This window comes from Xenopus laevis, chromosome 2L, assembly GCF_017654675.1.
Source record: "Xenopus laevis strain J_2021 chromosome 2L, Xenopus_laevis_v10.1, whole genome shotgun sequence".
NCBI classification, from domain to species: domain Eukaryota; kingdom Metazoa; phylum Chordata; class Amphibia; order Anura; family Pipidae; genus Xenopus; species Xenopus laevis.
The window spans coordinates 169,908,913-169,934,056 of NC_054373.1; the positions used below are offsets into that span (position 1 = coordinate 169,908,913).

Genomic DNA, 25,144 nt, shown 5'->3' on the forward strand with positions numbered 1-25,144 from the left:
CAGGTGAATCCAACCTTTAAGAAAAATAATGAAAATATACATTATATTGTAAAGTTCTCATGTTATGTCTTGTCTGTAAAAATAAAGGAATGCCATTTGCTCAGTGATGTAGGTTTTACAGCAAATAAAACTAAAGTTAGGGGTTATTTATTAAAGTCCGAATTTATCTCAATATTTTCTGAAAAAACTCTGACCAAATCCGCATGGGTTTTTTCAGCTTATTTATTAATGCACTTTAACAAAAATTTTGTTTGCGGGAAAAAATCGTGAAAAATACAAATTTTGCAAATTTTTCAGAATTTTCACCTGAAAACTCCCATTGACTTATATGCAACCTTGGCAGGTCTGAGATGGCAGATTCTCAGATTCAGACTTTTTCCATCCTCGTGGTATAATAAATTCTGAAAAATATGTGATTTTTTGTTCCCTAAAAAATTTGGATTTTATATTAAAAAACACAAATCTTTCGGGGTTTTTGGCATTTGGAGTTTAGTAAATAACCCCCTTCAATTCCACAGTACTTACACATGTAGACATTACTCTTGTATGATGTATAAATGTTTAATTTAATTAAAATACCAGAAAATCATTAAAACCGCTAATCAAAGAAAGATCTTACAGTTGTAAAAGGAACACCTGCCATTGACTTTTACACAATATCGTCAGGTTTGTCTCACAATAAATCCCATAGCTCTTTGTGCAAATAAATTATATCCTTATAAACAGTGAGTTCTGATGTCATCAGTTATAAACGGTGAGTTCTGATGTCATTTCTGTCACTGAAACGTGTGTATTATAATAAATAAAGTACCCCCAGTTGCAAAATATAAGGATATTAGAAGTTACCTCGGAGTTCCATGACCTGTATAAAAACACTCGGCCTTCAACCTCGTGTTTTTATATGGTCATGAAACTTCACGGTAACTTATAATATCCTTATATTTTACAAGAGGGGGTACTTTATTCTACTTATATATATATATATATATATAAATATATATATATATATATATATATTTGCACAAAGAGCTACACTCACAGGATGATTTTGGATGCAGATAATGTTTTTGTGTTTTGTGGGCTTCATCTGAACTCCCTTGAAAAAATTAAAGTGCTGCTCTAATTGTACATTAGGAACAAATAGTTACCACGTCATATTTTTACACCATTAAACCATTTCGACCACAAAAAAAATCTTGTCACTCTGTACCACTCTCTTCAGGTTCTCCCTGATTCTGTTTTATTGTATATATGTTTGGAGCAGTTTTTGAAAATTTTGTGGAAAATAATCCTTTCTCAGTTTGATAATATGCTTTGTGTTCTGGTTGACTTCAGCCTATTCAACAGGTAATAGACATAGGGAATACAATTAACAATTTTAACCTGGAGTGGTGACCAATAAGTATTTTGCTTTTGTTATTCTCTGTGCTTGGTGCATCACAAATGGCTGCTAATTAGTTACTGCAGATTGTATACCTGGTTATTATGGTGCTTTTTCTTTTGGACAAAAATGCCTCTCGGAATTGTAAACTAGTCGTGGCTGTCTGGGAATTCTGGGAGGTGTAATTCAGTAATAGAGATGTCGCGAACTGTTCGCCGGCGAACTTGTTCGCGCGAACATCGGGTGTTCGCGCTCGCCGGAAGTTCGCGAACGTCGCGCGACGTTCGCCATTTTGGGTTCGCCATTGTTGGCGCTTTTTTTTTGCCCTCTCACCCCAGACCAGCAGGTACATGGCAGCCAATCAGGAAGCTCTCCCCTGGACCACTCCCCTTCCTATAAAAACCGAAGCCCTGCAGCGTTTTTTCACTCTGGCCTGTGTGTGCTGAAGAGATAGTGTAGGGAGAGAGCTGCTGCCTTTTAGTGATTCAGGGACAGTTAAAAAGTTTGCTGGCTAGTAATCGTTTTGATACTGCTCTGTTATTGGAGGGACAGAAGTCTGCAGGGGTTTGAGGGACATTTTAGCTTAGGTAGTTTGCTGGCTAGTAATCTACCTTCTACTGCAGTGCTCTGTATGTAGCTGCAGTGGGCAGCTGTCCTGCTTCTGATCTCAATCTGCTGACTGCTGCAATAACAGTAGTCCTTGTAAGGACTGCTTTTATTTATTTTTTTGTTGTTTTACTACTAACTACTACTACTACTATAAGAGCCCAGTGCTATTAGTCTAGCAGTGTTGGGGAGTGGGACTGGTGTGCTAATCTGCTGCTCCTAGTAGTTCAGCAGCACCAACTTTAATTTTTTTTTTTTAATATTCATTTTTTTTTTATTTTACTTTTTTTTATTTTACTACCGCTGTAGTAGTGTATAAGTTGACCTTTTAGGCATTATTTGCCCTGTAGGCATTATTTGCACACTGTTTTCTTCAACCCGCCATCGAGCTGTGTGACCTTGTTCACATTCTGTCTAAATATCCATAATATTACCGTCTCCAGAAAAAACACCGGAGTCACTTTTTTCAAGCAGCATTCATATATTTTACGTAATCCGTATCCACCGCTGTAGTAGTGTATACGTTGGCCTTGTAGGCATTATTTGCACACTGTTTTCTTCAACCCGCCATCGAGCTGTGTGACCTTGTTCCCATTCTGTCTAAATATCCATAATATTACCGTCTCCAGAAAAAACACCGGAGTCACTTTTTTCAAGCAGCATTCATATATTTTACGTAATCCGTATCCACCGCTGTAGTAGTGTATACGTTGGCCTTGTAGGCATTATTTGCACACTGTTTTCTTCAACCCGCCATCGAGCTGTGTGACCTTGTTCCCATTCTGTCTAAATATCCATAATATTACCGTCTCCAGAAAAAACACCGGAGTCACTTTTTTCAAGCAGCATTCATATATTTACGTAATCCGTATCCACCGCTGTAGTAGTGTATACGTTGGCCTTGTAGGCATTATTTGCACACTGTTTTCTTCAACCCGCCATCGAGCTGTGTGACCTTGTTCCCATTCTGTCTAAATATCCATAATATTACCGTCTCCAGAAAAAACACCGGAGTCACTTTTTTCAAGCAGCCATAATATATTTTACGTAATCCGTATCCACCGCTGTAGTAGTGTATACGTTGGCCTTGTAGGCATTATTTGCACACTGTTTCTTCAACCCGCCATCGAGCTGTGTGACCTTGTTCACATTTTGTCTAAATATTGATAATATTATCGTCTCTAGAAAAACCACTTGAGTTACTTTTTTTCAAGCAGCATTCATATATTTTACGTAATCCGTATCCACCGCTGTAGTAGTGTATACGTTGACCTTGTAGGCATTATTTGCACACTGTTTTCTTCAACCCGCCATCGGAGCTGTGTGACCTTGTTCACATTTTGTCTAAATATTGATAATATTATCGTCTCTAGAAAAACCACTTGAGTTACTTTTTTTCAAGCAGCATTCATATATTTTACGTAATCCGTATCCACCGCTGTAGTAGTGTATACGTTGACTTTGTAGGCATTATTTGCACACTGTTTTCTTCAACCCGCCATCGAGCTGTGTGACCTTGTTCACATTTTGTCTAAATATTGATAATATTATCGTCTCTAGAAAAACCACTTGAGTTACTTTTTTTCAAGCAGCATTCATATATTTTACGTAATCCGTATCCACCGCTGTAGTAGTGTATACGTTGACCTTGTAGGCATTATTTGCACACTGTTTTCTTTCAACCCGCCATCGAGCTGTGTGACCTTGTTCACATTTTGTCTAAATATTTGATAATATTATCGTCTCTAGAAAAACCACTTGAGTTATCTTTTTTTCAAGCAGCATTCATATATTTTACGTAATCCGTATCCACCGCTGTAGTAGTGTATACGTTGACTTTGTAGGCATTATTTGCACAGTGTTTTCTTCAACCCGCCATCTAGCTGTGTGTATTATCGTTTCCAGAAAAACCAACTGAGTTTTTGTGTTGTTGTTGTTTTTTTAAAAATAATGCCAGGCAAAGGCAGGGCCCCCACGCAGAGGCCGTGCTAGGGGCCGTGCTGCTATGCAATCCTGTGGCCCTAGCAAATTGCCCAGTTTTAAAAAGCCAATGACCCTGAACTCCCAAAATGCTGAAGAGGTAGTTGACTGGCTTACACAGCACACCCCATCCTCTACCGTTTCTAACTTTACCACAACATCCTGCTCATCCTCCACTGCTATGACACCCCACGTAACACTTCCTCCACCACCGGTGCCCTTCTTCACTGGGGTCAGAGGAGTTATTTTCCAATGAGTTTCTTGAACTGAGTAATGCGCAACCATTATTGCCAGAAGAAGATGAAGGAGATGAGGACCTTACACCAGATTTAATTCTGGCAGAGAACACGATAGAGATGGACATAATGAGTGATGAGGAGGAGGTCCCCGCTGCTGCTTCCTTCTGTGATGTGTCAGAAGAAAATTGATGCATCTGAGGAGAATGATGATGAGGAGATTGATGTTTTGTGGGTGCCTAGTAGAAGAGAGCAAGAGGAGGGTAGTTCAGATGGAGAGACGGAGAGTCAGAGAGGCAGTAGGAGAATAAGACTTAGAAGAAGCAGGGAGGACAGCCCGCAGGGATCAGTAGGGCAACAACATGTATCGGCACTGTGTTCAGCCGGCCAACGCACCCGCCATTGCCGCCAATACCGCCAACTCCGCCAACTTCTACTGTTACCGCCAGATCGCACACTTCCAAAAAGTCAGCAGTGTGGGATTTTTTTAATGTGTGTGCCTCTGACAAAAGCATTGTAATTTGCAATGAGTGCAGTCAGAAACTGAGCCTTGGTAAGCCCAACAGCCACATAGGTACAACTTCTATGCGAAGGCACATGAGCGGCAAGCACAAAGCACTTTGGGAGCAACACCTCAAAGGCAACAGGCAAACTAAAAGCCACACTCCTTCTGGTCCAGCATCTTACTGCTCTACCTCTGCTCTCCTTGACCCGTCTGAACCACCCTCCACTCCGCCTTCCACCTTGACCACCTGTTCCCATTCCCAGTCATCTGCCACCAGCCAAGTTTCTGTGAAGGCCATGTTTGAGCGTAAGAAGCCAATGTCTGACTGTCACCCCCTTGCCCGGCGTCTGACAGCTGGCTTGTCTGCACTCTTAGCCGCCAGCTTTTACCATACCAGCTGGTGGACTCTGAGGCCTTCCGCAAATTTGTAGCAATTGGGACACCGCAGTGGAAGGTACCCAGCCGCAATTTTTTTTTCTAAAAAGGGAATACCACACCTGTACCAACATGTGCAGAGCCAAGTTACCGCATCTCTGTCACTTAGTGTTGGGCCAAAGGTCCATATGACTACTGACGCATGGTCCCTCCAAGCATGGTCAGGGCAGGTATGTCACCTACACTGCCCACTGGGTGAACTTGGTAATGGCTGGGAAGCAGGGAATGGGTAGCTCAACAAACAACAGTGGAGTTGGTGTCACCGCCACGGATTGCACGCGGTTCTGCCACCACCTCTACTCCTCCATCGCTCTCTACCTCGTCTTCTTCTTCTTCTTACTCTGCTGCTGGGTCCTCCTTCTCCTCCTCCACACCTGTGCACCCCCAGCTCCCCTAGGCTATTCGACGTGCCAGGTACGCCGTTGTCACGCTGTCTTGGGGATGACGTGCCTGGAAAGCAAAAACCATACCGGATCTGTACTCCTGTCATCTCTGCAGTCACAGGCCGATCGGTGGCTGACCCCACACCAACTGCAGATCGGAAAAGTGGTGTGTGACAATGGAAGCAATCTGTTGGCAGCGTTGAGACTAGGCAATTTAACACATGTGCCCTGCATGGCACATGTGTTAAATTTAATAGTCCAACGTTTTGTCTCCAAGTACCCAGGATTCCAGGACGTTCTCACCCAGTCCAGAAAGGTGTCGGCCCATTTCAGACGTTCCTACACAGCCATGGCACGCCTTGCTGACATTCAGCAGCGCTACAACATGCCAGTCAGGCGTTTGATTTCTGACAGCCAGACTCGCTGGAATTCAACGCTCCTTATGTTGGAACGTCTGCTGCAACAACAAAGGGCCGTCAACGAGTACCTTTTTGAACTGGGTGGTAGGACTGGATCTGCACAGCTGGGGATTTTTTTCCCCCGTTACTGGGTGCTTATGCGCGATGCCTGCAGGCTCATGCGACCTTTTGAAGAGGTGACAAATATGGTCAGTCGCACCGAAGGCACCATCAGCGACCTAATACCCTTCGCTTTCTTCCTGGAGCGTGCCGTGCGACGAGTGACAGATGAGGCTGTAGACCAGCGTGACGAGGAGCTGGAAGCGCACGATTTCTGGTCGGAATCACCAGAACGAACCCAGGCACCTGCTGCAACGCAGGGAGAGGTGCCAGAAGTGGAGTCAGAGGAGGAAGGTGGCTTTGTGGAGGAGGAGGAGGAGGACCAACAGGAGCAGGCTTCCCAGGGGGCTAGTGGTGACCTTTTGGGGACCCCTGGTCTTGTACGTGGCTGGGGGGAGGAGACCGTGGATGATGCAGTCCTTGATAATGAGGAAGCGGAGATGGATAGCTCTGCATCCAACCTTGTGAGAATGGGGTCTTTCATGCTGTCATGCCTGTTGAAGGACCCCCGTATCAAGAGGCTTAAGGAGAAGGACCTGTACTGGGTCGCAACGCTACTAGACCCTCGGTACAAGCATAAAGTGTCAGAAATGTTACCAACATACCACAAGTCCGAAAAGATGCGGCATTTACAAACCAGCCTGCAAAACATGTTGTACAATGCTTTTAAGGGTGATGTCACTTCAGGAACTCATCAACATTCCAGGGCAGAGGTGCCAGTAATCCCGCCACGAGCACACCTGCAAGGACAAAGCCCTTTGGCCAGTCTGTAACGTCAGACATGCAAATGTTTTTCTGTCCAAGGCAGCGCCACAACCCTTCTGGATCCACCCTCAAAGAACGCCTCGACCGGCAGGTAGCGGACTACCTGGCATTAACTGCAGATATCGACACTCTGAGGAGCGATGAACCCCTGGACTACTGGGTGTGCAGGCTTGATCTGTGGCCAGAGCTGTCACAATTTGCCATGAACCTCTTGTCTTGCCCAGCCTCAAGTGTGCTCTCAGAAAGGACCTTCAGTGCAGCAGGAGGGATTGTAACTGAGAAGAGAACTCGCCTAGGTCACAAAAGTGTCGATTACCTGACCTTTATTAAAATGAATGAGGGGTGGATCTCGGAGGGTTACTGCACGCCGGAAGACTTGTTCTGACTTCTATGCAGCTGTCCTTCTCTTCAAGCCTCATGACTCCACACACAGCTGTCCTTTAGCGTCCTCCTCCTCCCTCCGCCACCGTTACAAACTAGGGTGCAAACCCTACTGGTTTAATTTTTTCTGGCCTCTGTGCTTCAGTGGCTGCGACCAAAAAAATGCCTATTTTCTGCATTTATATGACATAATTTTTCTGGCCTCTGTGCTTCAGTGGCTGCAACCAAAAAAATTTATATTTTCAGCATTTATATGGCATAATTTTTCTGTCAACTGTGCTTCAGTGGCTGCGACCAAAAAAATGCATATTTTCTGCATTTATATGGCATAATTTTTCTGGCCTCTGTGCTTCAGTGGCTGCAACCAAAAAAATTACTATTTTCAGCATTTATATGGCATAATTTTTCTGGCAACTGTGCTTCAGTGGCTGCGACCAAAAAAAATGCATATTTTCTGCATTTATATGGCATAATTTTTCTGGCCTCTGTGCTTCAGTGGCTGCAACCAAAAAAATTTATATTTTCAGCATTTATATGGCATAATTTTTCTGTCAACTGTGCTTCAGTGGCTGCGACCAAAAAAATGCATATTTTCTGCATTTATATGGCATAATTTTTCTGGCCTCTGTGCTTCAGTGGCTGCAACCAAAAAAATTTATATTTTCAGCATTTATATGGCATAATTTTTCTGGCAACTGTGCTTCAGTGGCTGCGACCAAAAAAATGACTATTTTCAGCATTTATATGGCATATTTTTTCTGGCCTCTGTGCTTCAGTGGCTGTGGCCAAAAAAAACTGGGCAAACAATGCCTACAAGGTCAACGACGTTGACCTTGTAGGCATTGTTTGCCCAGTTTTTTTGGCCACAGCCACTGAAGCACAGAGGCCAGAAAAAATATGCCATATAAATGCTGAAAATAGTCATTTTTTGCCATACGTTGACTCAACGTATATGGCAAAAAATGACTATTTTCAGCATTTATGTGGCATATTTTTTCTGGCAACTGTGCTTCAGTGGCTGCAACCAAAAAAACTGGGCAAACAATGTCTACAAGGTCAACGTATGGCGAAAAATTACTATTTTCAGCATTTATATGGCATATTTTTTCTGGCAACTGTGCTTCAGTGGCTGCGTCCAAAAAAACTGGGCAAACAATGTCTACAAGGTCAACGTATGGCGAAAAATGACTATTTTCAGCATTTATATGGCATATTTTTTCTGGCAACTGTGCTTCAGTGGCTGCGTCCAAAAAAACTGGGCAAACAATGCCTACAAGGTCAACGTATGGCAGTTGTTTAAAGAGAACAGTAGATTACTAGCCAGCAAAGCTACCTAAGCTAAAATGTCCCTCAAATCCCTGCAGACTTCTGTCCCTCCAATACAGAGCAGTATCAAGCAGATTACTAGCCAGCAAACTTACTATCATCTGTCCCTGAAATCACTAACAGCTCTCCCCCTACACTATCTCTTCCAAGCACACACAGGCAGATTTTTCAGATACATTTTTGCCCTTGATCCCCCTCTGGCATGCCACTGTCCAGGTCGTTGCACCCTTTAAACAACTTTAAAATCATTTTTCTGGCCAGAAATGTCTTTTCTAGATGTTAAAGTTCGCCTTCCCATTGAAGTCTATGGGGTTCGCGAACCGCTCGCATTTTTGCGCAAGTTCGCGAATATGTTCGCGAACTTTTTTTCCGACGTTCGCTACATCCCTATTCAGTAATAGCCAGACAGGAACTCCGGATAGGGGGTTGGGCGGATTATGTCAGAGGTGGGGTGTGTGGGGCGGGAAAATGATTCATGGCTAGTCTGTTGTGTCAGAGGGCAGGGTTATGATGTTGTGATCGACGATTGGTCAATCCTGTCCGGATTTCCTAATAAATCTGAATCCATAAATCAAGTTGATAGGATGAAACCTGGACAAGTGGCAACCCTGGGGCCTCTTTTTTATTCCATGGAGTGCAAATGCAAAAGGTCACTCCTTAGTTCTCACTTACCAAGCACTTGCACCTGGGGAAATGCTGCTTTCTGCACCGAGCATTAGATCAAAAATCAGGAGGAGTTACAAGGCGCAACCTACTTGCCTCCCCCTCCACACCAATACAGGGCTAACACAGTCAGAGCTATATTCTAGGGACTACCACAGGTCTCTGTGCTCTGAAACAGAGCTCAAAAGACGTGCAACCGTTCTGGGAAGACATAACAAAGTGGGGCAGATTTATCAAGGGTCTAATTGAAAATTCAAATTTTTAAATTCTAATTTCGAGTTTATTTTAGTGTAATTCGACTAGGGAATAGTCCAAATTCTAAATGTATCATGTACTGTCTCTTTAGGAATTAGACTATTTCGCCATCTAAAACCTGCCAAACTGGTGTTTTAGCCTATGGGGGACCTCCTACAACCAATTTGGAGTCATTTGGTGGACTTTTGAAAAAAAAAAACTCAAATCAAATATGATTCTAGTTTGCAGGTCGATCCTATTCACCTAAATATAAAAAATTAGATTTTTTTAAATACATTTCGATTGGTTGTTTTTTTTCTAATTTTGAGTTTATGGGAGTTGCCCAAAAGTATACAATATAGTGTGTAAGTGCCCAAAAATGGGAGACTGCCTTCCTAAATGATCCCCAATAACTATTATTTTTTGTTTTAGTCTTATTACTATAATTGTACAACTCTGTCCCAAACCTATGGCAACTTGACAGAATGAAGTGAGTGTTTTAGAATAAATGAATAATTAAAAAAAAGAATAACTAAAGTGCAGAATGGGAGATAAAGAGAAGAAAGAGATAGCCTTCAAAAGAATGTGGGTTGTTAAAAAATGTTACATCATAATGAATGTGCCTGGATAATGAGAGAAAATGTAAAGCAAACTTCAAATAAGGGATGTCGTTATCTGCAGAATAATTAATCTATGGTGATTATCATTTTCATTATTGACTGTAAATAGAATACATTTATTCTTATGCATCATGGTTTAAATTTTGGTAGAAAAAACAATCCTTATGATTATACTCGTGCAATGTGTTTATGTAGTGTCGCATGGATAAATAATAATTAGTCAATGATAAAAGGTCACAAGCTTTGTTAGTGATATAATGGTAATCTCGTTGATGAATCCAACATACAATTAGGATGTGCATTACTGAGACAAGGGAAACAGAATTATTACTGCACCTAAACATGTTATTTTAACCATATAATTATAGCTCTCAGAAAAGGTTTCTTGTAAACATTGTTTTTATACATTCATTATCAGTTTAATTTCCAAATATAGTAAATTATTATCATCATCTTCTGGTAAAATTGCCTATGTTTCCATATTTATTGTCATCATGGGGCAGATTTATCAAGGGTCGAATTTCGAGGGTTAATAAACCCTCAAATTCGACCCTCGAAGTAAAATCCTTTGAATTTGAATAGCGAATTCGAAGGATTTTATCGATCGAACGATAAAATCCTTTGAATCGAAAGATTCGAACGATTTTAATTGATCGATCGAAGGATTTTTATTCGATCAAAAAAAGTGGTCCCCATAGGCTAACATTGAACCTCGGTAGGTATGTAGTCAAAGTATTTTTTAAAGAGACAGTACTTGGACTATTGAATGGTCGAAAAGTCGAACGATTTTTACTTCGAATCGTTCGAATCATTCGATTTGATCGAATTTGACCCATTCGATGGTCGAAGTACCCAAAAAAATACTTCGAAATTCAAATTTTTTTTTCTTTCGAATCCTTCACTCGAGCTTAGTAAATCTGCCCCCATGTTTCAATGGAACATTTAAAGGATCGTTTGCAACCACTAAGAACAATTGTGATCGCATAAACTCTGTCTCAGCCGCTGCACAAATATATGACTATCATTAAAGGTACTTGTGGCCAAAGGCACTCTTTGCGCTTCCATATAGTTGGCTCAGCTATGATTCTATCATATTTGCAGTCAGCAGGGGGAGATGCACCTGTTGAAATTTTTGGCGATGCATTGAAATTAATGCAGTTTCAATTGCATGTCAATGTGAATTGGACACAATTGGGCTGAAAGTTTTCTAAGTTTGGTTGTGGTCGTTGCTGTGTTCTTCGTGTGATGTGTGCACCCTATTCTTTTGATGCAATTGGCTGTCCCCAGTGGGAATCCCAGAGCTTCCATCAAGTTTGGAGGTGGTGGTAGCTCCTCTGCATCAATAGGTGCAAGGCATTAGTGCCAAGAGCAATTATACAGAAGTGCAAGGAGCACTTTTTGACACAAGTACCTTTAATGAATGGGATTTTATGTATAGGGTATGTCTAGAACAGGGGTGCCCAAAAGGGAGATCAGGATCTACCAGTAGAACTTTAGCCGGTGATCAGTAGATCTCAAGACACTTTCAACAAACAGCTTGTCTATATCACCCTCCTGTTTCATACTTTTTATTCAGATATTTATTACACTAAGGGGCCGATGCATCAAGGGTCGAATATTGAGGGTTAATTAACCCTCGATATTCGACTGGGGAATGAAAATCCTTCGACTTCGAATATTGAAGTCGAAGGATTTTGCGCAAAAAGTTAGATTGAAGGAATAATCCATTGATTGAACGATTAAATCCTTCGAATCGAACGATTCGAAGGATTTTAATCCAACAATCGAAGGCTTTTCCTTCGACCAAAAAAACTTAGCCAAGCCTATGGGGACCTTCCCCATAGGCTAACATTGGGTTCAGTAGCTTTTAGGTGGCGAACTAGGGGGTCGAAGTTTTTTCTTAAAGAGACTTTGACTATCGAATGGTCGAATAGTTGAATGATTTTTAGTTTGAATCCTTCGATTCGATGGTCGAAGTAGCCCAAAAAACACTTTGAAATTCGAAGTTTTTTACTTCGAATCCTTCACTTGAGCTTGGTGAATTGGCCCCTAATGTTACATAAGGAATAGTTGTTTGTTAAATATAACAATATAAATCTCCTATAAATCAGTATTTAAGTAATATTTTCCATGAAACAACATTTTTGCAATGCTTTTATGGATGTAGATCCTCATGGGACAACATCACTAAATATAGACCTTGCATTAGAAAAGTATGACCAATCCTGGTCTAGAATCTCTGCCATAAATGTCATCCTCCCTCAATCTAAATTTGAATCTGCCCGATTTGCATCCACACTGGTTCTGCCCAGACCATGTCCTTGTTTTGGCATAAATACAGGTGTCTTCCTGATACAATCTGAGAGGCAACCCTTTTTGCATAATTTAATACTAATACTGTCCTTCCTTATTTTTGGGACTTCTAGGGGATCAACAGGGTTCATTAGATCATTAGTTCATGTAAATTAACTTTATATCCAGATTCAAACAATTACTGCGAGTACTAGACACAAGCAGATATGAAGAGTTGAAATGTTAAACGCCTACAAGGCTCTAATCAGTGTTTCCCCAGAGGCCACAGTAGTTGAAGATTTCCATGGAAACCACTGATGCTAGAAATAGGGAAGCGGGGGGTAGTGACAGAAAAGGGCATGTTCCGGAGGAATCTTTTTTTTTTGAATTGCGCTGAGCTTTTTTTTTTTTTTAAATTGTTTCCAGGTTTTAATCTTCTAAAGCAAAAAATAAAAGAGACAAATAAAAAGTTTCAGTAATGAATAACTGTCATAGCTTTTGTTTTATTAGCCGCTAACTACCGAATGCAGTAAGAAGTCGCCATCATATGATCTGTGTGGGACAGCGTTAAAGATAACTGAAATAAATATTGATTTTTTTTTATTGATTTGTACACATTGAATAAAAAAGAATTGGAAAAACTAAATCACAGATGTAATTAGGGGATTTTTTGTTTTATTATTTTTAAAAAGTGCTGGATTTGTTTTCTGTGAATAGAAATATATTTGTAGTTGACAATCACCGTAAGAAAACCCCTTTTTTCCAATAATGACCAGCATAGTATGGATATATCTCATAACAGTTCACAGCAGGGTAGTGGGTTTGTTTTCACTGATGTCATGTTATTTACTATTTACATGACATTTTAAAAGATTTAACCTTATTAGGAATGGGATTTTTTTTAATTAGTTCAAATAGTGCATTGGAGTCATTCATATTTATATTTACTGACTCCTAACCCGTAGGCAATACATATTGACTCCAGTGACTACCCCCTGCAACTGGCTCCAGCAGCTATCAGTAACACCTTCCAGCCCATAAAGGCCAAGAACCCCCCTAACACTTGTGGTGGGTCACTGGGAATATTCTTATCTCAGGGTTTTGTTGGGGGGCAATGAGTGGATGGAGGTGGCACAGCATGAAGGTCAATTAGACTGTAGTATAAACTATAGATGGTTGTATACGATGAAGCTTTCATTAGATATCTTGTTATGGGGCAAGATGGGCCTGAAGTGTATTTGAAACACACCCAAAACATTTTTTGAGAGCTGAAAGGCATTCACCAAAGGCCAAATGAATGGTGGATTGTGCTAACCTGGAAAGGAGAATCCTTAGGCAGATGGTAACCATATTTACCCAGAGGTCCATCTTTTATCACTCCATGGGGCAAATCTACCAAAGGGTGAATTTTCACTTTGGAAGGCTCCGCCACACTTCGTACAACTTCGACGAAGTTTCGCCAGCGAAATTGCGTGAACATTTCTAAGCAAACTTTCACTAGTGTTACTTTCTTCATAGTGAAACTTCAGCAGCTGCTCTTATGTGTAGCCTGCAGTATTGTCTGGAAATCTTGAAGTGAGAGATTTAATTTATTTAATGTAGGAATGCAGCAAATGCAGAATTCAGTTAGCAATTCTGCCAAAATCGTGGGGGTCATTTACCAAGACCCATGGAGGATTTGCAAGATTAATGCAGCATGGTAGCATTTATTCTCCTGGCCTGCATCTTACACTGAATATAAAATCCACATTGAGGTGCAGAGCATCATTGGACCTTGCCATAGTGGTACAGACAGGGCCCTGTTGCAGCCTGCGTCTGCCGGCACCGCCTAGCTTGTATAACAATTGCAGTTAGGGGATAGGAGGGGGGAAGTCTAGGTGCCACCCAAAATGTACCTCTTATGAATAAAGCATTGTTGAATGCAAAAGAGCTATCCAACTTTATTGCAGAATAGCCAGCAATTTTTTGAAAGCCAGAAGGCATTCACCAAAGGCCAAATAAATGGTGGATTGCGCTGAACCCTTAGGCAGATGGTAACCATATTTACCCAGAAGTCTCTGCAGATGAACACTGCCGAAGTTTCAACAGTGAAATGCGTGGACATTTCTAATCAAACTTTCGCTAGCGTTACTTTCTTTCTTGCGAAAATGTATTAACATACATACGCTTACATCTATTTAAATAGGGCGGTACATATAGGACATATATGTGTCTTTATTAGAGTGTTGGTGAAATTGCTGGAAGTGACCACTTATTATTAAAAATGCCCAAGGAAGCACAATAAAGACAAAAGAGATCCTCTATTGTCCTAGACATGAGCCTATCCTAAAACAAATGTGGCATGAGTTTTAAATGGTTAAAAAAAATTAAAAAAATCTAATTTAACAGTTACAACTTTTAAACATAATCCCACAGTCTTTTGTCTTTCTTTATAATTTTTTATGCATTCAGGATATGTCACTGACATAATAATGTTGAGGATGTTGCTTCATTTTATCAATTTGCCAGTTATAACCAGGTGAAACAAACTCTGGCAAAAGGGTAATGGATTGGAAAGTTCACACTTTTATACCTTTGAGTAATGATTGTTCGCCTGAGTGAAAATCCATCTGGAAAAAATGACGCAAAACTTCTCTAGCGATGAGCTTTTTCGCTAGAGAATGATCTGCTTCACATTTTAGTAAATTGGCGATGTCTCTGTGAATTGTCATTTTGGTGAATTTTCTCTAGAACAGCCCACTTCACCTTTTAGTAATTTTCTCTGTGTGTGTTAGCTAGGGTGATTTCCATTTCCAACTGAAAACATTTAAAATTGCTCTAAACACTTAGGGGGTTATTTATCAAAGTCCGATTTTATCTCAAAATTTTCTGCTACAAACTCCAATCAAATCCGCTCGGGTTTTTTATGCTTATTTATTATTACATTTTTCCAAAAATTTGCTTTGCGGGGAAAAAAAACAGATTTTCACTATTTTTGCAGATTTTTCACCTAAAAACTCAGATTTCTTATGCTTTTTTGCCTGAGTATTTTACGAAACCCAGAGCACATCAAAAAATCATTGGGACTTCTCCCATTGACTTATATGCAACCTCGACAGGTCTGAGATGCCGGATTTTCTGATTCTGACTTTTCCATCCTCGGGTTTACTAAATTCGGAAAAATTCTGAAAAATTCGTGATTTTTTAAAAGTCCGATTTTATTTTAAAAAAATCAATTTTTCCGGATTTTTGTATTCAGAGTTTAGTAAATAACCTTCTTATTGATTGGTTATCTTTCAGTTTCAGAGTAATTTAAGTTTTTATTAACTGCCAATATAATGAATTTGGTGTAAAATGTCGCCACCTTCTGCTCAGTTCCTGTAACTGTATACTCAAAGAGATATAAGAAGGAAACCAGAGAAGTTTTCTGATTTTGCTCTGCTCAGGAAAGAGATCAAAAACCTCAGTTGTGCTTTCCCATCTCCTTCCTGAGCAGAGCAACATCATGTATATTTACATGTGTAATTATGAGTCGGGGAACCAAATGGCTTATCACAGCTGAAAGTCTCCCAAATCAGCAAGATCAAAAGCACTTTCCATCTGTAACTGTGTGAATGAGAATGGGGAGGTGGGGCGTTTAATAAATACTCTTCAGGACATTGTTATATTTTTATTTTAGAAAATTGTATCCCTTTAAACACCTTTCCCAATATCACATCTATCACTTTAATCCTTTTGTGTTGACCAATACTACATAAAAATATCCTGCTTGGGAATAGAAGTCCCATCTCATCCATCTATGACAGGCCGCTATGTAAAAATAATTGTGAATTCCCATTTGGTAGTGGAACAACTCTACACATTGGCAATGATTCTTTGGCTGTTGGGGGGGGGGCAATGCAGGATTCCATTAGGATTCAGCAGCACCAAACAAATTAGTGTTTTAAAATTTGTAATAATCTTTCATTCCAGACGTTTTCTTTCATTAAGATTATTAGGGAGGTTGTATTATGTTAGGCCATTTAGTATCTCTGATTAAATAGTATAGTTGGCATAGAAAAATTGGATGTCAGTGTAGTTCTCTGTGAGAGTGAACCAGAGATACATTACATTGTGGGCTTCTTAGGAGTAAGGAACGTTAATTTTATCAAAGAGTTAAAGGGCAAATTCTCCAGAAATTCATCTACATATAGCCTAGACCAGGGATGCCCAAAAGGTAGATCAGGATCTACCAGTAGACCTTTAGCCAGTGATCAGTAGATCTCAAGACACTGTCAACAAACAGCTTGTCTAAATTACCCTCCTGTTTTATTCTTTTCATTCAGATATTTATTATGTTAAGGTTACATAAGAAATAGTTGTTTTTGTAAATATAGCAATATACACTGTCTTATAAATCAGTATTTAAGTCATATTTTCCATGGAACAGAATGCTTTTATGGATGTAGATCATAATGGGACAACATCACTAAAAGTAAACCTCACATTAGTAAAGTATGGGCACTCCTGGCCTAGACCCTAATTCAGTTGTATAGACTTTGAGAGGATTTAGGGAACGACCCTGTAGAAAATTGGCTTTTCGCCCTTTGATAAAAATTTCCTTTTTTACTTGTAGATGTATTGTTGATAGCCTTAGTTATGTTTTCCATGGATGACTAGAGAACAGAACAATGATTTCCATATGGTGGAGCTAAGCAGTGGCTGCTGAGGTTCAAAAAGAAGGAGGAAAGGGTAATTTATGTCCAGTACAGCAAATTTTCCCTGTAGTCAATTGAGCATAACACCCTATCTATTAAAGGTACATGCATCAACAGGTGCTCTTTACACTTGTGTCTAGTTGTGCTTGGCACCAATCAGTCCTGCATCCTATTGTGAATCAAGAGCTGCTTCACCTACTGACATAGAGGAATCCTGGAGCTACCACCACCTTAAGACCAGGCAGTAGCTCCAGGGTTCCCTCCGTACCCTGCATCAATAGGTGAAATGCATTTGCATCTAAAAAATTAGTTGCACATGTCACTCTCAATCCAGACACTGGATATGACTCCAACCAGCCATGAAACGTATGCCTAGTTGCGCTTGGTGTAAATCAGTCCTTACTGCATCCTGTTCTGAATCGAGAGCTGCTGCATCTATTGATGCTGAAGAACCTTAAAACTACCACCACCTTAGGACCAGGCAGTAGCTCCAGGTGTCCCTCCGCACCCTGCATCAATAGGTGCAGCTCATTTGCATCTAAAGAATTAGTTGCACATGTAACTCTCAAGGCAGACACTGGAAAAGTGCACAGACAATTCTGTTAGGGACAGATTTATCTCCCATAACTTCGAAATTCTAATTAAAAAATACCAATTGAAATTCATCAAAAACTCTGGGGGGTTTTTGGAGGAATAGGTCCATTTTCGTTTGAATAGGTCAGTTTTCGATCAAATTCGAATCATACGAATCAGAGTAACAGTGCAACCAATCGAATTTGATTAGAAGTTTCTCCAAAAAAAACTTTGATTTTTCAAAGTCCACCAATTGACTCCAAATAGGTTCTAGGTTGTCCCCCTTAGGCAATTCTGCAGGTTTTAGATGGCGAATGATCGAAGTCGAAGTTTTAAAGAGACAGGACATGATTAATTTCGATATTCAATTTTTTTTCAAATTCAAATCGAATTTGGACTATTCTCTAGTCGAAGTACACAAAAATTAGCTCAAAAGTCTAATCTTTTTCATTTGAATTTTCACTTCGACCTTTGATAAATCTTCTCCTTAATGTTGAAGCATAGTTAAAGAACTACAGCTAAATGAAGGTGGGACAGAGGGGAATTTGCAGTGGGGGAGGGGATGGAGGGAGGGTGTGGAGACCCAGGAGGGTGTGCGGGCCCCTGATGCGGCAGCCTGGTGGGTCCAGACCACCTCCCAGTACAGGTATGGGACCTGTTATCCAGAATGCTCGGGACCTGGTGTTTTCCGGATAACTGATCTTTCTGTAATTTGGGTCTTCATGCCTTAAGTCGACTAGAAATCCATGTAAACATTAAATAAACCCAATAGGCTGGTTTTGCTTCCAATAAGGATTAATTATATCTTAGTTGGGATCAAGTACAAGCTACTGTTTTATTATTACAGAGAAAAAGGAAATCATTTTTAAAAACTTGGATTATTTGGATAAAATGGAGTCCATGGGAGACAGCCATTCCGTAATTCGGAGCTTTCTGGATATCGGGTTTCTAGGTTAAGGGATCCTATACCTGTACAACATTCTCTAACAGAAAGTTATTAAGACACCGATACCTAACTGAATTTCATCCTCTTTCTGATGAGTTTATGGCAACTCACAAGGAATGATATCAAATATGCACAAAAACCGATCATGTTCTGTAATCATCACACGTATTTTTAGGTGCCATAAGTTTTTTTTTTAAAGTTAAAACAGAAAACTTCAAGAAGTAAACAGAGGCCCATCTAGAAGCAAAGCTTATACTCCTCAGTCCTCCAGCCCTAGGGTGGTACCATTGTCCTCTACTAAACCCCACATTCAAGTCAAAGCTTCAAGACACTAAAACAATAAAAGGTGCTAGAAAGAAATGAAATGAGTATAAAATAATATAGAATGATAGTAAAAAGGGCCAAAATCATTCCTGATGTGTAAAATGTGGATAACTGAAATAATGTCTCTCAACTCATTATGGAGATGAAAAGGCACCTTCAAATATCCAATCTAAATTGGCAGCCGCAGGAAAACCAGCAACAGCAAAAAAAGCTGAATGCAAAGTGCAACCAAGATTTTGAGTTGAATAATTAATAGCTAGTGTTTAAATAATGGATATTCAGTGAAAAGAATACAGCTATATACAAAACTGAGCCAATGCTACTTAGCAATATGGAGGCTGTGTAGTGCTCAAGGGACAATAGCTAAATATGACTTTTTTTTAGATTTCTTCTGTGATGTATGACATCTGTTGTTTGTGCTTAGACTGTTTCATTTATGGAGCAGTTCAGTATTAGAATGATGTGTGCATTTGATTTATTGGTGCTGCACCTATTGACCTGCAACAACCATCATGTTCAGGTTGATGGTAGCTTCATGGTTCCCCGGCATCCATAGCACGGACACAATTCGGCCGACCTATTCCTGTCACTGAATTGAAAATGATAATTAAAGGGGTTGTTCACCTTTCAGTTAACTTTTAGTATAATGTAGAGAGTGATATTCTGAGACAATTTGCAATTGGTTTTCATTTATATTTATTTGAGGCGTTTGAATTATTTAGCTTTTTATTCAGCAACTCTCCAGTTTGCAATTTCAGCCATTTAGTTGATAGTGTTCCTAATTACCCCAGCAACCATGCACTGATTTGAATAAGAGACTGGAATATGGATAGGAGAGGCCTGAATAGAAAGATGAGTATTAAAAAGTATCAATAGAAATAATGTAGCCTTACAGAGCATTTGTTTTTCAGATGGGGTCAGTGACCCCTACCGTTAAACTGAAAAGAGTCAGAAGAAGGCAAATGATTTAAAAACTATAAAAACATGAAAGGTTGCTTAGAATTTGCCATTATATAACATACAAAAAGTTAATGTAAAGGTGGACAGAGTTTAATTATACCTGAAAATAGGTAAAATTCAGTTCAATGAGAAATAAAATCACCATTGGAGAGTATGGTAAAATCTGGAATTGAATTTGTTTTCCTTATTGAATTGAGTCTGTCTTAAAAGAATTTTAGTCACTTTATTTTTCTTTATTCTTGTACTGGAAAAAAACAGCAGTTCTGCCCAGCTTTATGTCTGGGAAACCAATGTACCCTAATGATTAGAGCAAAGTACAAACAAAGTAGGATCAGTTACCCTTTACCTGAAAGGCTCATTTAGATTGACTACTAGTGATGGGCGAATTTATTTGGCAGGCGGGAATTTGCGGTGAATTTGCACGATTCGCCGCCGGCGAATAAATTCGTGAAACGCCCACGAAAATTCGCTGGTGAAAGTTCGCCGGCGTCACAAAGAAAATTGTCTATTGTTAAAAACGGGCGTCGGCGTAAAAAAAACAGACGCCGGCATCAAAAACGAGACGCCGGCGCCGTTTCGCAAAATTTTAACCATTTCGGCGAAGCAAAATGGCGCAAATTCGCCCATCACTATTGACTACATTAGAGAAATTTTCTATAATATAATTATTGTATCTATTTCCATGTTATACCTTTAAGTATTGTACTCAGAAACCCTCTAGATGTGTTGATCGCTGTCTCAAAAGACAGTAGGTAACATTTACTTGTTTTAGGGTCAGATTTCTCAGTGGTTGAATTTTTAAATTTGAATTTTGAGTTTATTTTGTGTAATTCGACTAGGGAATAGTCCAAATTCGATTGGATTTTAAAGAAAAAACGAAATTCGAATTTCGAAATTTATCATTCACTGTCCATTTACGAATTTGACTATTCCCCATCGAAAACATGCAGAATTGGTGTTTTAGCCTATGGGGGACCTCCTACAATCAATTTGGAGTCATTTGGTGAACTTTTGAAAAAACAACAATTATTTTTGCGATAAACTTGAATTGAATTCCATTCGAATTCTATTCCAGTTTGCAGGTCAATCCTATTCGACCTAATTTAAAAAATTTAAATTTTTAAATAAATTTCAATTGGTCATTTTTTTTTCCAATTTCGAGTTGACTTGAAATTCGACTCTCTTGATAAATCTGCCCCTTAATGTTAATTTAAAGGTGAACAACCCCTTTATTTTCTTTTTAACCTTATGCATTCCAACCCTATGACGTGTGCAAAGATTCAATTATGATGTTTACATTAACCATATAGAACACTGTATCATCCTTCTTCGTTTTCTGCTATCTGTAAATCTATATAGCAGCTTTAAAGGTTCCATTCCGTTGATTGATTCTTCGCGACTCGCTTTATCCTGCGCTGACATATTTTGTCACAACACGGCATGACTTTCGCATGTATTAATCAACTGGCACAATATGCAAAGTGGGACATTAAGGAGGAAACCTTGTGCTAAAACAGATTTGTATTTAGATTCCTAAATGAGATGCAAATAAGCTGACTTTTTCAACTCCATTTCTAAAATATGAATTTAAAGACGAGAAAATACACCATCAAAGTTTTATGACCCTCCCCCCCCCCCAGTACTTATATGTATTTAGCAGGGATGTTTACCATGACCCCCTTTAAGCTGGTGTTGATTTACAATGTGGTAACCAGGCCTGGAATTGAGGAAAGATCCAGCAGACTGAGCCCATCTATATTATTTGTTTTCTATTGCTTCCTATGTAAGAGGCTGGGCATTGATGCTGGGTATTCAGGCCTGGCTCACATTGGCATTACAATTCATCCCACAGACATTTAGGGACAAATTTATTAAAGGGCGAAGTGACTAACGCTGGCGTAACTTCGCTAGCGAAGGAGAAAGACACTAGCGCAACTTCGCACTCTGACGGCAGGTGAATTTTCTGGCGAACGAATGTAACTGAGCAAATTCACTAAGATGCAGATTTTACTGAACGTTAGCTGTTCTGCCAGACTTGCCTTCGCCAGCTCAGACCAGGCAAAACGATGGCGTCTTTTCACTTTTTCAGGGTAATAGGCTACAAAAGTCTTAAAAAATGTTTTGGGTACCCGGGTTCCCCCCTACATTTCCTAACATATGGCACATAAACTATACACTGGGCTCATGTGTAGGGCAATATAACAACTTTATTTTATTTTATTAAGGTTCCCTGGACTTGTGTAGTGTAATGTATTTGCTGCAACATATACGTCCATTCAACTTTAACTTCCTGCCATATGCAAATTAGCCAACGCTAGCGCAACTTTACTTTGATTGCCGGTGTAACGCTACTGAGAATTCGCCAGTGTTCGGCGACCCGGACAAAAATTCGCATTTGAGTAAATCAGTGTTGTCTGAGCAAATTTTCGTCTGGCGAAGTGTAGCGATGGGTGCAAAGCCGTCGCTGGCGAATTTTCGCAAGTTAGTAAATTTTCACCTTAGTTGGGTTGAGGTCAATTCTATGGTTGCCACCTGTCTGGTTTTGATCCGGACACCCCGGTTTTTGGAAGGGCAGCCTGGGTCAAAATTAGGGTTGCCATCTGGTCGGTATTTTACCCGCCTGACTGGTAAAAATGATGGTTGATCCTAATGTTATTAGTAGGGAAAAAAGATAAATATATAGGAAGGCCGGTATCTTTTTTACAGAAAATGTCAAAATTGCCGGGCTAGTTTTCCAAATTAGGAAAACCATGCAGGATTCTCCTAGATTGACGTGACAAATGACCAATCATCAAATCATCAGCCCGCCCCTGTGATGCAATTGCGAAGTCATAGTCCCACCCCACTACATCATCAACCCACTCCCTGTTCGGACGGTGCTGCAGAAAAAGGTGGCAACTCCAGTCAACTCTCCAGTTGTCATTAAACTGCAACTCTAGGTATTTAGCCTCAACTAAAGGTTGGATATCAGAATTTGGTGAGAAAAACATCTAATTTCAAGTCCAGATTTCCCTTAAGACCTCTGATGAGTTCTCATGAGACACATTTTCTCATGGTATTGGATATGGCCCAATCTGTGCTTTGTGCTCTAACGCATGGTCTCCCACTGAAGGGCCTCTCTTATTCTCAGGGCCCAGAGCATTGCTCTTTCTGCTCTGTCCTAAAGCTGACTCTAGGGTGTTATTGGGTTTAAAGGGATTGTTACCTTTGAGTTAGTACGATGTAGAGAGTGATATTCGGAGACAATTTGGATTTCAATTGATTTTCATTTTTTATTAATTGTGGTTTTTGAGTTATTTCGCTTTGTATTCAACAGCTGTTTTTTGTTAAATTGGGCCAGTGACCCCCCATTTCAAAGCTGGAAAGAGTTTGAAGAAAAAGGCAAATAAATTTAAAAAAAACTATAACAAAAACATAACGAAGACCAATTGAAAAGTTGCTTAGAATGGGCAATTCTATAACATACTAAAGGTTAACATAAAGGTGACCCACCCCTTAAAGACTTCTATATGTGCACAAAAGTGATGGGCAGCTCCCAAATAGGCATTTACTGCACCAAGACTGGACTTTATGCAAAACGACCCCAGCCACATGTTTTCACCCTCATACGGGGGCAATTGTCACAGTTTGGAAACCTAGTCACTCTGATATTTTATGCTATGTAGAAACAAGTAAATGTATTTTTTGTGAAAATGTCTCCATAGTTTTATTTGTTGCTATGCATCTGATTAGTAAAGCGTTGCTTTCTTTTTCTTTTTCCCTAGATTGTCAGTGTTGGAAAACATGTGAAAGGCTACCACTATATCATTGCAAACCTGGTCAGTATAATATTACATATTCCTTCAGCACAATCACATAAGAATAAGGGTGTCTCTGCCTTTAACAATAATTGAATGCGGTTCATTCGTGTGTTGCATTAAAGGAGATGTAAACCCAAAAATAAAATGTTGCCTAAAATAAAGAAATTGTAAGTAGTGATGGGTGAATTTGCAGTGAATTTCCGCGTGCCACGGACAAAAAATTCACTGGCATCAAAATTCTTTTTGACGTGAGCAACTTTTCTGATGCGCGTCTAATTTATTTTTTTTGATGGCAGCGAATTTTCTCTGCAGTTTTATTAATTTATTCGCTGGCGGCACACTCGGAAATTCGCTGCGAATTTGGAAAAGTTGCTTGCGTCAAAACCGTCAACATTATTCGGACACCCGTCGACTATAATGCCAGTGTCAAAATTTACGTAATTGTCAGAATTGCCCTGGGCGTCAAAATTCGCGTTTTGTGAATTTTTACCGGGAAATTTGCGAATTTTTCGGCAAAGCGAAACGGGACAAATTCGCCCATCAATAATTGTAAGTATAAATACATTTCTAATATACTGTACATTCATTATACAGGTATGGGATCTGCAATCTGGAAAGCCGTTATACAGATACTCCAAATTATGAAAAGGCCGTCTCCCATAGACTCCATTTTCCCCAAATTTTTTAAAATAATTTCCCTTTTCTCTGTAATAACAAAACAGTAGCTTGTACTTGATCCCAACTAAGATATAATTAATCCTTATTGGAAGCAAAACCAGCCTATTGGGTTTATTTAATGTTTACATGATTTTCTAGTAGGTATGAAGATCCAAATTACAGAAAGACCACTTATTCGGAAAACCTCAAGTCCTGAGCATTCTGAATAAAAGGTCCCATACCTGTACAATTTCTATGGCTAAATGTATTTGTAAATGTAATTCCTTTGAAGAGCAGCATCTGGCTGATTCTTTTTGTTCTCTGCTGTGATTAACACACTTGTGAAGAAGACTGGAAGGCTGAATTCGGCTGCATTGCTTTAAGGGACAGAACCAACAGTGCAGAAAGGGGAGGTGAATCAATAAATTGAAGCTAAAAACACCACTAAATAGGGCATAGTTTGTTTTCATTTTCAAATGCATGTCTTCCCCCCTTTTAACTTATATTTAATTCTATGAAACCACCAGAATTTAACAATATAAATTGTGGAAATAACATTCCCGTTATCACCTCCCTTTTCCATCTATGATTTATTCCAGCAAGATGAATTGCTTTGCTGCAAAACTGAGCAGGACAAGATAAAAGACCACACATTATTTTATGCTAATTACGGCTAACTGGGCCTTTGAAGGAGCGTGCTGCTCGGATTCCTTCATTCTCATCCAAAGCCCGTTTCCCTTGGTCATTAATATTTGTTGCCATCCCTGATACACAAGCCCGGTCTGATTGAGCAAACATAAAGATGGACTCACCAGATCCCTGCAATAAAATCTCCGTATTTCTTTTGACCTTCAGTCAAGGAGTATCTTAAGTTAAACAGGCG

General features: G+C 39.7%; 1 protein-coding gene across 7 annotated transcripts in view; it reads left to right on the forward strand.

Annotated features, from left to right (window-relative positions):
- gria4.L (glutamate receptor, ionotropic, AMPA 4 L homeolog) overlaps positions 1 to 25,144 on the forward strand; it is a 209,384-nt gene that overhangs the window by 111,349 nt on the left and 72,891 nt on the right. For all 7 annotated transcript variants that reach the window (XR_005965215.1, XM_041580812.1, XM_041580810.1 and 4 more), the window contains 1 exon segment: positions 23,569 to 23,622. Coding sequence is in view for 6 of the 7 variants with exons in the window: in XM_041580812.1 (XP_041436746.1) it covers positions 23,569 to 23,622 (54 nt within the window). In the remaining variant the exon portion in view is untranslated.